The sequence below is a fragment of the Myodes glareolus genome, chromosome 13 (genome assembly GCF_982192425.1).
Source record: "Myodes glareolus chromosome 13, mMyoGla1.1, whole genome shotgun sequence".
NCBI lineage: Eukaryota > Metazoa > Chordata > Mammalia > Rodentia > Cricetidae > Myodes > Myodes glareolus.
Genome location: NC_142038.1, coordinates 14264695 through 14280602, shown reverse-complemented (window position 1 = coordinate 14280602; position 15908 = coordinate 14264695). Strand labels below are relative to the sequence as shown.

The window sequence follows — 15908 nt, the reverse complement described above, 5'->3', positions numbered from 1 at the left end:
TTCACTGCACACCCATACGGAGGCTGGACATGGCAGGGTTGAATACCTGCTGAAAGGCAGTGATTTTTTTAAAATTAATTTTTAAGTTAGCATACGAAGAAATGAGTCCCACGATACATCTTCATACCCTGTGTGACATTGTACTTTATTCTAACCCCCACCCCGCCCCTTTCCTGTGCTTGCTGCCCGCTCCCCTTGGCGGCTCCCAGATAACCCCTCCCTTCTGGTCTCCTATGACACCATCCCATTATCTTCTGTTTCTCCCTCCCCTCACTTCTCAAGATCTCTTTTCTGTCATGATCTGCACTTCACACATGTAATTTCAACCTAGGTTCCACATATGAGATTAGATATATTGTTCTGACTTTGGTTATGCACTTGCTGTGAGTCCCAGCTTTATCCCCATCCCTATAGGCAGTATGTTTTGAAAATACATATGCTTTATTCAAATAAATTTCTTTTCCATAAGAAACAAGACCATGAAATGGAAGCTTAAAGACATTACACATGAAATGTCAAGACTATTCTCTATACTCTACTGCCACTCAGTCCTGAGCCTGCAAAAGCCTCAGGTTAGGACATATCGGGTGAGTCCTCCTCCTCGAACCTCTGATAGTCTCTGGCAATGTCGCAAGATGTTCAAGATCGCGTACAGCCTCTTGTCGGTTTTCAAATTCGTGAAGTCCTTTAGGTCAGCTTCCACGAAGAAATAACGACCTGGAAAGAGAAGCAGCAGGTTCTAACTTCCACGAGTCCCATCCTCACAGACGTTTGTATGGAAGCACCTTGTGAACGGCTGAGTCCTTCTTACTGTCCCTGTCCAAATACTAAACACAGCGGAAATGGCATTCCTGCTAAAACAATGCTCCAGCGACTGAGGCAAATTGACATCACTGCCGCATTTCTTCAGGGTGGTCCTGCTGTCGAGGGCAGTGCTAGTGTGCCTTAACAGCTCACTCCAGAGACATTCTGCGGAGATGGTAAACAGAAAGGAACCCACAGCAAGTCCATCATTTAACTAGAAGACCTTGGGTGAGCTGAGAACTCTTTGTCTAGTCTGCAAAATGGGTCAAGGGCACTAAAGAAGACTGAAGCTAAGAGCTGCCCAGCACACAGTGACGGGTCAGCACGGCTGGGGACAAACAACTCTAGATGCACCATTTCCTAGAATTCTAGGCTTGTCCTCCAAGCAGCTGACATGCCCTCCTCATAGATTCCACCACTTTACCTTTTGTGTCCTTCGTTTCTTCATTAACAAATCTTTGGTAGTGATTTCTCTTCACGGAAGTCATAGATGCTTTTGGTTGATGCATAATCTTGTATTTACTAACCACTGCCTTATTAATTTCTTTAATAACATCATTAATTTGACAATATGTCAAACGGGATTTCATGTACCTGGTTTTTTTAAAAAAAAGTATATGATTATTCTTTTTTATATTTTATATTTTCTTTATTATATATTTAAATATTTACTTCTACTACTTTTTTAAACAATAAAATAAGGTAAAACAAAAACTTAGCACATTGGAATTGGAGAGAAACAGAAAGAAAAGAAAAGGCACAAGAATCAGAGATCTACTCGTTTGCACACTCAGGGATCCCATAAAAACACTAAACTGGACAATTTATACAGAGGGCCTGGTGCAGACCCATGCAGGCCCTGTGCGTGCCGCCTCAGTTTGTGAGTTCAAATGTGCGTCAGCATGCTGATTTAGAGGACTTGATTCCTTGGTGTCCTCCATCCCCTCTGGCTCTCACACTCTTTCCACCTCCTCTTCAGGAGGGTTCCCTGAGCCCCCAGGAGAAAGACTGACTGAGACGCCCTGTCAGAAGCTGAGTTTCCCTGAGCCCCCAGGAGAGGGACTGACTGAGACATCCAGTCGGAGGCTAAGTGTTCCCATGGACACAGTTACTTTAGAAATTGTCCCTCACACTTTCCCTTTGAGATGATAATGTAATTACATTTCTCCCTCCCCCTGATGATAGGATTCCTGCAAACAGTGAATGGACCTAAAATGCTGGACTTCCTGCAAGAAAAGTGGCAGGCACCAAACCACAAAGTGACATAGTACAAGGGTGTGGTGGCACATACCTTTAACCTCAGTGCTTAGGAGAGGTGGTGGATCTCTGTGAGTTCAAGGCCAGCTTGGTCTATATAATGAGTTCTAAACCAGCTAGGGATACACAAGCAAACACTTCCTGGCCTTTTTGCTTCAACATTACATGTTACAATTCATGCAATCAAGCTTTATGACTTAAACAATCATGCATGTTGATTAGTAGTAGTGAACATTAGAATTTATGCTCAGTACTTACGCAGGAACACCACTGAATTCATCAGTCGTTACAAATTGCATTTCCTTAATTACTCTCTGTTCTTTGGGAGGCTTCTTTGCCAGGACAGGTTCCTCAGCGTTGACTGGCTCTGGAGGATTCGGATCAGCTCCGTTAGCCCTACAGAGCAGAGATGAACACAGGTAACTATTAGAATCAAGCTGCACACCACACTTCTTTTTAATCGGAGTGGGGGACTACAAATGCGTGACATACCCTGGTTTAATAATTTCATAACCAATGTTTTCTTCCTAGCTCTACCCCTTGATTATGAAGATCTAAACTGTGAAAGGAATTTTGAAAATTAAGTTCCGAAATCTTCAGAGTATGACTATTTTCATTTATATACTCAAACATGTCATGAGCAGAACACAACACACCAGTAGTCCTGTTTGCTTCTCACAGTCAGCATATGTAAAGCTGAGCTAAACTCCAAACAGCTTCTCTGCTCTTCCCTAGCTGTGCACCAGGAAGCAGCTGTGCACCAGGAAGCAGCAGCATCTCCCGTCCATCCTGGTGTCTTCTGTTAGTTCTGACTATTAGTCACTACCCACTGTGGCCTCATTCTGGCAAATGGAGTCTAGAAATAGGCTGGGGTCAACTGCCAAGATGGAAGAGACAGCAGTTCCCACAATGGCCGAAATGTTCCAAGAAAGACATCCAGATCAGAAATCTATAGATCCAACACAGAAACAAGAAAAGGAATGCCCCAGAAAGACAACAGCAAGGGATCAGACCCAGAGCACAGCAAACACGACTGGTTGTTGTGGGCTGTCCATAAAATCTGAAATACTACCTTAGCTGTGTAGTAGAATTATGGTAGAAATTACAATAAATCCAACAGTGACGCACCATTCTTTGCTGAATGCTAACATGACCTCCACCATTAAACTGGCTGACTTGTCTTGATTCTTTCCTCAACTTTCTCCTCCTGATCAATGTATCTGATGACTCCTGCAGGCCCAGCTCACCGTATCCACTGGAAACATCTTCAACCTATTCAAAACTGCTTTGACCTGACCTGGATAGCAGAAGCTGGGCTACATTCTGTTCTGCTGGCCACATTCCCCTGGACAGCCATGTCCAGCCCACTCTACATCCCTGACAAATAACCATGAGGCTCTTTTCCCTAATATTCACTCACGACTTTCCCAGGCAGTCTTCTCTTCTTGCAAGGAAATCCTAAGCATTTTCAAGGCTAGAATAGCCATTACCTCTACAGAGGGAGGGTCTGCATCAGAAGTGTTTTATGATATTGGTAATACACTGTTCTGAATTTAACTCGTACATACATGGATACCGACTATTCTTCAATTTTTATATATACTATTATAATCACTTTTCTATATATGATACACTTCAAAAATTAAATTAGCCATGGAATGTTTGTACACATTGAAAGCACCTTTTAGAAACACAATTTTGGTATCAGGCTTGGAGAGATGGGGGCCGGGCACGACACAGAAACTCTTACATACAAAGACAAAAAGAAAATGAGAGAGGATCTTATTCAGAGCCAGGCAATAGGAACAAGGAAGAAAAGACACAAAACCTGAGACATACTGGACAGCTGGGGGCTAAGAGAACAAGAGATAGTGAGGACAGAAAGGCCCTGCCTAGGCCCAAAAGCAAAGGGTTGTATACATGGGTAACAAAAGAATCACTGAGTTCAGCCTTGGATGTGCGAAGTTGGAGAGAGAGCAGATTTCCAGCAGGCCACTAGAACAGCAGAACTAGACATCAAGAGCAGACCTGGACATTTCCAAGCACTGACAGCCAAAGTCAGGCAAGCATACAAGAGCTACCGCTTATGGAAGGGAGGAGGAAAAGGAGGCAGCCACAGCTGAGGATGCCAGCCAAGGATGCACAGGGCAGCAGGGACACAGCACCTAGAAACAAACTGGGTGAGAGAGGAACAGACATGGAGCTGAGGACAAACTTGTCTCCCTGCAACCTTCAAGCCATTGTTTTCACAAGAGCAGGGCATTGGTAACTAAAAGCCAGGCATTTTCCTCTGGGAAAATGGCAGTGTAAAGCTGACAGCTTCTCCAGGTGTTTTTCAGGACTCCCTAAACTTAGCTTATCCTAAAGGCAGAGGTATTCCTGGTTCGCAAGGGCCAATGAGATACTACACAGAGGTCAAAATCTTGGAGATGTCCTGGGACCTTCATTGTCCACCTGGTCAGAGGCATGAGACTGGTATCTAGTGGAAGGAGATAGTGATGCTACTAAAAACCCTACTCTCACAGCAAAGAACGTTCTGGTCAAAGCTTGAAAGTCTAAGAATGGGGGAGGGAGCTGGGAAGTGTACAAGGGAGCCTTGCTGGGGAAGGGGCTATTTTCCTCAGAGGTGCAGAATGAGGAAACTGGAGGAGACAAGAAACCGAATGAACACTGACAAAATATTCAAGAACGTGGCAGAAAAAGACTGAGGTATTTGTTTCCACGAATACCTCAAGACAGCAAGAGTCAGAATATACTTACAGGCTCTCGGCGGCTTTCGCTTGAGGCAGACAGGAAGGAATGTGTTCTCTGAGATGCTCCACAGCTTTGAAATCGCCTTCAAGAGATTCACAGAGCTCCTAAGTGTTAAAAACACTTGTGAACAAGACATCCTCCTCTACATGTGTGATGTGTGTACAGTCAGAAGACTGTGATACTCACAGTCCTGGGACAGGCTGAAGACCCAGGACGCAGTGGGAAAGCACCAAATCCAGCAACTCAGACGAACAACAAAACAACAATGATGAGCTAAGGGTGCAGCCGTGCGCTTGCCTACCCAGTACAAGGCCCTGGGCTGGATCCCAACACAGGAACAAAAGGAGGTGGGGTGGGAGAGGGGAGACCTGTAACTTCTAGCGCTGTCTCTAGATGACCCTTTTCCCTATTGGATTTTTTTTTTTTCCAGAGAACAAGCACTATAATCAATCACATTATAATCACGAGATTGAGTTGAAGTTTAAGTCTTTCCCAAACACTTTAACCTTGGGAAGCAACCAAGAACTAGATGAAATATTGATGTTTCTCAACCTAGCAAACTGCTCTTATTGAGTTAGCGCACGTTCCCAGTGCTGCCTAGGAAGCAGCACCAGAGGGACCACGGTCAACCCAGACGGGAGGCGCTCACACGCTCTTAGTTTCTGAGTTTTAAGTTTAGGGGTTTTGTTTGGTGTGAGTGTTTCGGTGTGTATGTGTAAGTGTGTGGTATGCACATAGTGTATAGTATGTGGGAATATATATATACACACACTGTACACACACATATAGTATAGTGTGTGTAGGTAGGTGTGTACAGTGTGTGTATCTGTGTACAGTGTATGTGAACGTCTATTAGAACTTGGGGGAATGAACTAAATATTAAATTAATTAAATTAAATTTTAATTCAGAAAATATGCTATACTTTGGGTTCTTGACACCTGGCTGTCAGCCATGTGAACAGCCTTGTCTCAGGTGAACACACTCTGGGCTCTCATGTCCAGGAACTGGTATGCTCCTCGACAGGTGGACACTGATGGACCAACACTGTTTTCCATTTTGCTCTATGACATTTTCTTTCCAAGAACTAAATTATGCTCACGGCCACGTTTTACTTTCGACTGGGGATTAGCATAAGCATAAGTGTGCCCATGCCTAGAGCTGGCGAGTCTTCTCAGACCACGAAGACTGCAGGCTCACCCTCCCTGGGCACCACAGTGATGCCAGCACGACATGGTGAGGGCGCCGGCTGTTTTCCTCATCAGGAAAGTCCACAAACACTCTGCACGGCAGAAGTCAGCTAGAAGTCTCACTTACAACCAAAGTGCACGTGAGGTCAAGCTTTCCTTTAATGAGTAGACCTTGTACTTTATAGAAACAAACATCAGAAAGCAGCCAAGAACCAGTCTTCCCTTATCCTTTAAATGAGGATGCTGAGACCTCAAGAGGTGAAGAGGTTTTCCAGTGTGGCAGAGGACCAAGGGTGACCAAGGTGCGACCTTCTCTCTCAGGGCAGGTCTTCTCCGCTCAGCATTCTAGCAGGCCATCATTCGTCTACATTAAACCTACCTACAAATATTCTTCAAAAACTTTCCGTTTAGTAAAAGGTCTATGCTGTTGTGTATACAGAATGAGTTGCCACTCTGAAACTCCTTTATACTGAGAACACAAATGTTACTTTATAGACTAATTTACAAAGCCAAGAACTTTACAAACAAAGGATCCTTAAAAATGACCTGGTCAGGCAGCGTTGGTACATGCCTTTAATCCCAGCACTCAGGAGGCAGATAGGCAGATCTCCGTTGGTTCGAGGCCAGCCTGCAGCCTAGTCTACAAAGCTACAGAGAAACCCTGTCTCAAAAACAAAAACAAAAACAAAAAAAGCCAAAAAAAAAAAACCAACCCCCCCCCAAAAAAAACAAAGAAAAAGAAAAGAAAAAACAACAACAACAACAACAAAAACCAGGTGATTAAGGAGTTTGTGTCTACGCTTTCAGCTTTCCGGTTAGGAAGGCGTTACCTTAAGTGACCTGTTGGTTTGTTCTTGATACTGAATTTCCAATTCAAATTTATTTAGAAGTTCATTTACTGTAATGATCTCATCTCCTATTTTACTTAAGGTGGTCTTCAAGGCAGGTTCTTGGCCTGTTATAAAGAAAGAGAAAATGGAAAACAAAGTGTATAGAAAACCAAAACAGGCAAGTACCAAGTAAACTTAGAATCGACAGCTATGCCTTAGGAAAACATTTGTGTTGGGAAGGACAGGTTCTTCAACCTGAGACCTGTCTCCATAGATAACTTTAAACCTCCTCTGTCTTGTTTTGTTGTTATATGACAGGTTCTTGCTATGCAGTAGCCCAGTCTGACCTCAAACTTAAATCCTCCTGCCTCAGTTTGTTCAGTGCAGGGCTTACAGTTGTATGCCACCAGGCCTGGTCTAACTTTAATTTCAAAGTAGTAAGGAAGAGGAAGAAGAGAGAGGCAAGTAAAACGTGCTTCCTGCTACCTTTATTTCTGGCAAATCTGCTCAATATAACAACATCCGGAAATAATGAACACCTGTATATAAGCATTCACGAGGGAGAAGTCATTCTTCCTGGACTGACATGAGGTGGGACTCACAGACACCAAGAAGGGAGTGTGAGCAGAGGGGACAATAATCCCAGTCATTACATGTGGAGGAATGTTAGAGAGGAGGCTTTTGGTCTCAGTGACCGCCCACCCTTGACCTTACTATGGATAAGAGCCAATGACTCTGAGACCTCAAACCACAGGGTGTTAGAAATGAAAAATCTCAAGTGAGGCTGTTACCCTGCTTCAGAGGACATTTTATTAAAGTGTAACCTAAAAAAAACTCATGTTATACTGCCCTTCCAGTGTATTTATTTATATAAAGGGGCAGAGTCTCCGAGAATTTGTAATATAAATTTGGAATTCATATTCACACCATCCCCAGGACTCAAAACCTTCAATCAGAGAAAGAAACAACAACAAAAACACAGACTGAGTGCCTGGAAGACAAGACATTCTTATAAACAGGGTCTTTACACTTCTCGTATCACCTAGCACCTCTCTGGACTTGGATTTGAAAGGGATTGGAAAACCTGAAGTTCCCTACAACTAGAAGTGATGTAGAATAAGCAAGATGGCGCAGCAGGTAACGGAATCTGCTACCAAGCTTAAGTGACAACCTGGTTGTGATCACCGTGGAAGCAGAAAAGCAACTCCTGCAAACAAAGACAAAATGTTATTTTAAGAGTAGCTTTAAAAGTTTTGATGCCCGTCTAGTATGAATGGGCACTCCTTTACTCCCAGCACTCAGGAGGCGAAGGCAGAGACAGAAGCAGAGGCAGGAGGATGACTGTGAATTCAAGGCCAGCCTGGTCTACAGAGTTCCAGGACTACATAGACAGACCCTATCCCAAAAAAAAAAAAAAGAAAAAAGAAAAAGAAAAAAGAAAAAGAAAAAGAAAAGAAGGAAGTTTTTATATGTGCTTCAAACAACCAGACAAGGAAATACAAAGAAGTGAGGAACATTGTGACCACATCCATAGATTGTGTGGAGACAAAAGGAAATAGCAGGATGCTCTTGGCCTGAAGTCTGAAGAGCAACAACTGTCACGGGGGTTGCTGCAAAGACAATTACATGGGAGGACAAGGAAGACTTAACATTGCATCTGGAAAGTAGCAAAGCTCTTGTCAAATGCCAACTACGACATCCCTGTGAGGTCCAGCTCACTCTAGCTTTGCAGCGCAGGCACTATCTGACACTCAATTCACAACCACCAAAATGAGCTAAGTTAATTTCAGGATTTTTTTTTTTTTGAGACAAGGCCTCACTACACAGCCCCGGCTGCCCTGGAACTCACTCTGTAGACCAGGTTGGCCTTCAACTCAAGAGATCTGCCTGCCTCTGCCTCCCAAGGGCTGTAATTAACGACCTGGGTCTGATAAGTTAATGTTAAAAGGGTACTGATGTTTGTACTAAGAATAATTTTAGAAAGAATTAACTGGCTGGATATAGTGTCTGTCCTGACCACTGCTATCTCAAAGGAAAAGAAAATTAGACATTTACACTTTAGCAACACAAGCATCTCAGCAAGCTCATACTTGATGTTAGGTATCTAGTGAGCTATGGCAGTCAGTGGGAGAAGCTACTAGATTTTATTAAACAGGAGGTGGAAACAAAGACTCTTCTCATTTACTAAGGACAACGGTCTAGTAGACTCCCCTACTTCAGCCAGACTTTGGTGGGGTTGTTTGAATCCAACTTTATAGACCCCCAAATTATGTTTATCCAGCCCTCATAAAGAGAACCCAAAGAAAGCTAACCATTAAAAATCCAATTTCTTTCTTTTCTTTTTGTTTTGAACAATGTTTCACTACGTAGTTCTGGCAGTCCTGGAACTCACTCAGTAGACCAAGCTGGCCTCAAATTCACAGAGATCACCTGCGCGTGTCTCTGACTCCCAAGTGTTGGAATCAAAGGTGTGTGCTGCAATGACTGACCAGATTTTCTTCAATAAACGTGGAAAAGTGGTATATGGGTGGGAAGACACGCAGTGGGAATTCAAACTGAGAACCATTATCCCTCCCCGACCCCGAGTGTTCAGAAGATAGATTACGTGGGCAAGTCTCTTGAGTCTTGGTCTCCTTGAGTATAAAATGAGAGGGCTTGCTATGTTGAGTTCACAGATGTTTTAGATTTAACTTTCTATAGAATGTGAACCATGAACCACAAAATAAACTGGTTCCTTTGTTAGGAGTTCTCAAATAAGTACTGGAAATATCAAATTTCTAGGAGGGATATTCAACAGAATTTCATTATTTCAAAGAAAATTAAAACCTTAAACTATCAATCCACACCACAAACTACAGCAAAAGCTCCACAGTCTTTCCAGAAGACAGAGCACTATCTATTAACACAGCTTTGAACTCTCCTGGACAAAGCCAGGAAACTCGATTTTTAAACATTTTAGATTTGACAAAAATCATCTGTTTCTCTGACCTTTATGCCTTAACAATAACTTCATTTTGACTGGGCGGTGGTGGTGCACACCTTTAATCCCAGCACTCGAGAGGCAGAGGCAGGCAGATCTCTATGAGTTCGACGTCAGCCTGGTCTACAGAGAGAGTGCCAGGACAGGCTCCAAAGCTACACAGAGAAACCCTACCTCAAAAAACAAAACAAACAATAATTTCATTTTCAATTATCTGTCTCACCCTGATACATAGGGATAAGCTTTCTCCAAAATAGAATGCTAACTGGTTATGGGTGACTTCATCCTTAGTAGATCTTTTTCACTTGAAGTTTTAATTTGGTTGGTTGGTTGGTTGGTTGGTTGGTTTTGTTTTTGTTTTTCTCTGTCTCTTGAGGTAGTAGGTCCTTTCAGCTCTAGAACCCTGGATGCTTCAAATCTTATTATTGGACCTATATCTAAGAAAAACATAAGTAAAGTTAAATATTCCCCATTACTTAACGTCGCCTCTGCGTTTTGAAAAATCACTATTGGAAATCTAAAATTACCTTACTAAGAGACACTCATAACAGGACAATAAGCAAGTTGCACTGTGTGTTCCCCAAAGCAATGAGTTGATTTCACTTACCAAGATTTCTTATCAACAGAATTTTCTTAATATTGTCAATCTTCTCATTAACATAAGAGCATAGCTGTTCTAGATCTGAGGCCATCTTCCAAACAGCTGAATAAAACATACAGAAACGCTTTTTAAAAGAAAGTTACGTAAAATCAAATTTCCATTCACTTTCAAAACCTAAAAATAGTAAACAACATTGCTTTGAAAGAACACAATTAGAGGGCGCTTTTTTTTCCCCTCTCAATTCTACATTCAGTGTCTAAAAAACACACAATGGTAACATGTCTTGGAGGCTCCTGCTGGATATCTAGACACATTAAACCTGAGCTACTATCTTTTTCGGGGAGTCGAGGCCTCATACTTTGGGTGTAAGATGGAGCGAAAAGTCCTTGCAAGGATAGGTGAAAAGATGCCGGTTTGAGCAGGCGTGTCCAGTCTTTGGACACCATGACACGACATCGTCAAGTTTATACTGGAGAACCGTGCAAGGCAGTTACCAAGCACAAAATCGTAAAAGAAATCTCATAACGTTTACGATTTTGCGCAGATCCCGGATGGCCGCGCCTGGCTGGAAACCAAAGTCGGAGAAGCGGGGAGCCTTCTCTCCGCGCCGCCCGGTCCCCCCACCTGCTAAGAGATGCCTCCGGCGGCTTCGGGGCCAGGGACCTCGCGGGGTCTGGGAGCGAAGACGCTTCGCTGCGGCTGGGGCGTGAAAGCACCGGACTACTGCAAAAACACCGAACCGTAAATGCTGCTTACAGAACTAAAATTCAAACTGCCCGGCGGCCTTGGCGCCCTGAAAGCGCAAGCGCACAAGCGCGTTCCTCAACTGCGCAGACTCTGTTAGCAAATAAGTTTCCGCCCAACACCGCAGCGTCTGGGCGGGGTCTGGAGGCGGGATTAAGAGACGGGCCCGGGGCGGGGTCGGGAGGGAGGCGGGGCCCGGAGGCGGAGCTGGGGTCGGATTGGCTCTCTTCTAGCGCGGAAAGGTTGCTTTTTGAGACCTGGCGCTCACAGGTGAATTTATTCATCGTCCTCCACGATCACAGCACAGCCAGCTGTCTAGCGCTTGCTATAAAAGTGGGTCTCGGAAATCTGCTGCAGAGTTCGTTAGGGGACGCTTCTACAAACACCAGTGACCGTACAGAAATCCTGAGTTCAGGCACTTACAGCATGTTTTTAAAAGACTCCCGTATGATTCCAAAAAGCAGCCAGGTTGGTGAGCTTAAAGATTCTGCCTTTATGGGGATTAGCTACTCTATAAAGGGGAATGCAAACGCCATATTAAAAATTGCAAACATTTATGATGAAAGAGCACCCAGAGGGTGTCTCACACGCGTGGAGACCCGTGCCCAAGAACCAGGTCCGAGAGCCACTGGATGCAAGAACAAGAGGCAAACTTTAATGTTCACAGGCCTGTGGGTGCTGCAGTCACATGGAGAACTGAGCACCCCGAGCTACGTCTTGGGTTATCTTTATATAGGCAGAAGCAATGTTACAGAAGCAAAAGCGCGGTTACAGGAGTCCCATTGGTCAGTTTGAATGAGGCGAGGGGTGAATTTGAGGGCAGGCCTCGTGGTCCTTGGCCTGGACCAAAGAAACCGGATAACTGACCTGTCCCTATCTCAAGCATATATGGTCAGTCTTTTGAAGTCTTTGTTTCCACCTAGGCCAGATGTCTTGACCATAAATCCCCTGTCCCGCAGCCTGATAAGGCTGTCCTGGGTATCTCACCAGATGTCTGACCATAAATCCCCTGTCCTGCAGACTAATAAGGCTGTCCTCGTTCTGACCTCAGGTATCCTGCTTTGCTCAGCATTCCAGGGGCCCTTCTCTGAACTGAGCTTCTTTGCAAAATGACATAACTGTGACTAAAATGAGTTGGGGTCCTTCAATGATATGAAAGTGAAAAGGGTTGAGTTGGGGGTGGGGAGAGAGTGTGAAGGGTCAATGAAAACCCAGTAAGTACACATGTGCTACTTCATATTTTAAAAGTTTCATCTTCCCTGCTGAGAAAAGGGAGAAAGATTCCAGGGCCGGGATACTAGTGCCACAGTATCAAATGCCCAAGTTCTTGACATCCTTGCAAGACAACCGCTTGTCTGGCCTCAAGCCTTTGTCCCAAGCAAAGGGAAGGAGGATGAGCTGAGGGTAAGAGACTCCCCTCAAGACTTTAAGGTATTTTCCTGGAAGCTGCGGCTTGAAGAAAGGATCGGGGATCTTGAAAACAGCAATGACAATTATTAAATTTGAGGAGCAGTAATTTAAAAAAGAAAGAAAGAAAGAAAGAAAGAAAGAAAGAAAGAAAGAAAGAAAGAAAGAAAGAAAAACAGGTCCTAGGGGACTTGTGAGTCCACTATCCAACAGACCAATGTATGCGCATGAGCATGCGATGTGGGCGTCAGAGGCGGAAAGGGAAACCCTTGCCTGTCGACTTGGACTATGCGATTCCTAGGAGATAAGTAAAGCACGCTGCTGGATGCCTCTGAGAGGTGTTTCTAGAAACGGTGACGTAAAGGAGGGAGACCAGCCTTGACTGTAGGCAACATCCTGGTGGTTTGAATGAAAAATGTCCCCCATGTGCTCATGTGTTTAAATGCTTACACTATAAATGTTGCTTCTACTGCTGGTGACACCGTTTGGGAAGCATGGAGTCCGTGTTTAGGAGGTAGAACCATCTTTACAGGAAGTGGGTGACTGGGAGCAGTCATTGAGGTTTTATGATTGCATGGTTTTCTGCTTTCTGGTCCATGGAGGTATGAGGAGTCCCAGCCACTCACTGCTGTTACTCCTTTCTCTATTAAGTGGCTCCTGTCAGGTATTATTCTTGTCACAGTAACAAGAAAAGGGTCTAAAACAACCACCCAATAAATGGTGGTAGGGGAGTGGCAGGAGTGTGTGTGGTGGGGCAGCAGGGAGGAGCCCATTAGCTTTGTCTCCCTCCTCCCTTCTTTCTCTCCTTCTGAGCTACCACGATGTAAGCAACCTCTGCCACCCTGATACTCTGTGACTACTGAATTCTTAAGAACCTGAACCAAACTATTTTCTCCTATTTATGTTTTTTGGGTCTTTAGTCACAGGGACAAAAATGGACACATAGGGGGGAAAACATGTGAAAATGTGAAAATAATGACAGAAAACTTCTCCAAACTTGTGTTGTGGTTTGAAAAAAGATGGTCCCCCAAAGGGAGTGGCACTATTAGGAGGTGTGACCTTGTTGGAATAGGTGTGGTCTTGTTGAAAGAAGTGTGTCACTGTGGAGGTGGGCTTTGAGGTCTCATATATGCTCAAGTTTCATGCAGTAAGTCAGATCACTTCTTGTTGCCTGTGGGTCAAGATATAGGAATTTCAGCTCATTCTCGAGCATCATGTCTGCCTGCGTGCTGCCTTGTTTTCATGGGCTAAACCTCTGAACTGAAAGCAAACCACTACAATTAAATGTTCTACTTTGTAAGAGTTGCCATGGTCATGGTGTCTCTTCACAGCAATAAAAACCCTAAGACAACTTGTAAGATCCAAAAGGCCTGTATTAGTTAGGGTTCTCTAGAGGAGCAGAATTAATACAATGAATCATTTTGCCTGGGTCTTTCAAAACTTCAAATGTGGGCCACCCCCAGTGACCCACTTATTCCATGAAGGCCACTTCTCCTAATCCTTCTCAAGTAGTGCCACTCCCTATGACTAAGCAGTCAAATATGTGAGCCTGGCTGGGGACATTCTTATTCAAACTACCACATTCTAATTCCTGGCCTGTAGTCAGACTTTCCTTTGGGCAACAGCTCACAAATAGCATCACAGAGATGTAGTATGAATTATGAAAGCTTTGCCTATAGCTTAGGCTGGTTCCTAACTAGCTCATATAACTTAAAGTAACCCATTTATATTAGTCTACATTCTATCATGTGGCGTTACCTCTTTTCCATCTTGCACCTCCTATTTCCTCTCCATGTCTCCTGGTGTTTCCCATGTGCCTAGATTCTTCCCCACACAGATACAGAAACAGACTTAAAATTAATAGATAGCAAAGATATTTAATTGGGTGTTGGTATAGATCTCTCTGACTTCACATAACTTCAGCTATTAAGCTTGTGATGGCCATTCTTGGTTATTGACTTGACTACATTTGTAATTAACTAAGGTCCAAACTGGGTACACCTGTTGTAGGGAATTTTTCTTAATTAAATCATCGAAAGTGGGAAGATCCACCTTTAATCTGGGCCGCACTTTCTGGTGGCAGTCTATTTAAAGGACATTGAAGAAGGAAGCGTGTTGTTCTTTTTGTTTGGTTGACACTCAATGGGGTGTCCACTCCCTCACTGGCATTAGAGACTATGTCTTTCAGATTCTAGCATATACTGAAGACCAGCTGTGACACCCAGCCTCCTGGACTAAACAGCTACTGGATTCTTAGACTTTCCACTGATAGAGAGACATTATTGGACTAGATAGAATACAGCCTGTAAGCTATTCTAATAAATCCCCTTTTATAAGCTGTATGTGAATGTGTGGTAGTTTGAATAAGAATGGTCCCCATAGGGTCATAATTTGAATGCTTAGTCATAAAGGAGTGACATTATTTAAGAAAGATTATGAGGTGTGGCCTTGTGGGAGTATGTGTGGCCTTATTGAAGAAAGTGTAGGAGAATGATGGAAAGAAGGGCAGCGTCAGCAGAGATGCCAGCCGGCCAGAGGTAGCAGGATATGTAGAAAAAGTGGTAAAGAGCCATAAGTCACATGGCAAAGCATAGATAAGAAATATGAGTCGATTTAAATGTAAGAGTTAGGTAGTAACAAATCTGAGCTATTGGCTGATTATTTATAATTTATATTAAATCTCTGTATCAGTTATTTGGGAAGTAGCTGCCAAAACACAGAAAATATCTATCTATAGGTGAGTTGTATCTAATTTACTTTCTATTACAATTAAGGAAAAGTATAATTGTAACTCTTTAGTGTTCAGCTCTATCAAAGGCCCCAGAAGGGTGAAATGCTACCTAATGACAGTGACATCAGGCTGGCTAGCCGGTCACCCAAAGTTACTCTGTAATGTTGGGACACCCAACTCTGGCCTACAAGCCTAGCCTATCTGACAGACTTTCCTCTGAAGCCGAGAGAACAGCAGCTCAGAGGGGAAAACAAGTGGGTTTTATAGGGTCTCTAATAACTTAAGGGCAGGTCCCTTCTCTCAGGAGATTCTTTCTATCTTGGGTAGAACAGAGTTCCTGAGCTGATCCTGCTGAGAGGACATCTCTGCCTTCCCAACCAAGCCAGGTTATGGGTAGTAGATATCCTTTGGCCTGTGACAGAATGCCCTTTAGAGAGGAATGAGGAAACACCAGTTATCCAATAAATAAGATTCTTGAGACCCAGGGTGTCCTGGGAAATTTTATGACAACTTGACACAAGGTATAGTCATCTGAAAGAAGGGAAACTTAATTGAGAAAATTCCTCTCTAAGATCCAGCTGTACAGCATTGTTGGGGAGGTTCAATCATGCC

At 43.6% G+C, this 15908-nt stretch overlaps 1 protein-coding gene across 2 annotated transcripts; it reads right to left on the bottom strand.

Annotated features, from left to right (window-relative positions):
* Window positions 1-422: 422 nt before the first annotated feature.
* Window positions 423-11231, bottom strand: Ska1 (spindle and kinetochore associated complex subunit 1). Of its 2 annotated transcripts, none has more exons than XM_087895918.1 (7): window positions 11171-11231; window positions 10421-10516; window positions 6834-6958; window positions 4822-4919; window positions 2320-2457; window positions 1229-1398; window positions 423-717 (listed from the first exon to the last, which is right to left on the bottom strand). In XM_087895918.1, the coding sequence occupies exons 2-7, from the start codon at window positions 10503-10505 to the stop codon at window positions 569-571; spliced, it is 765 nt and encodes a 254-aa protein (XP_087752044.1). In that variant the 5' UTR covers window positions 10506-10516; window positions 11171-11231; the 3' UTR covers window positions 423-568. The 2 variants fall into 2 exon arrangements, with proteins under 2 accessions (XP_087752044.1, XP_087752043.1); XM_087895917.1 differs by having other exon boundaries at window positions 11039-11230.
* Between the last annotated feature and the right edge of the window lie 4677 nt (window positions 11232-15908).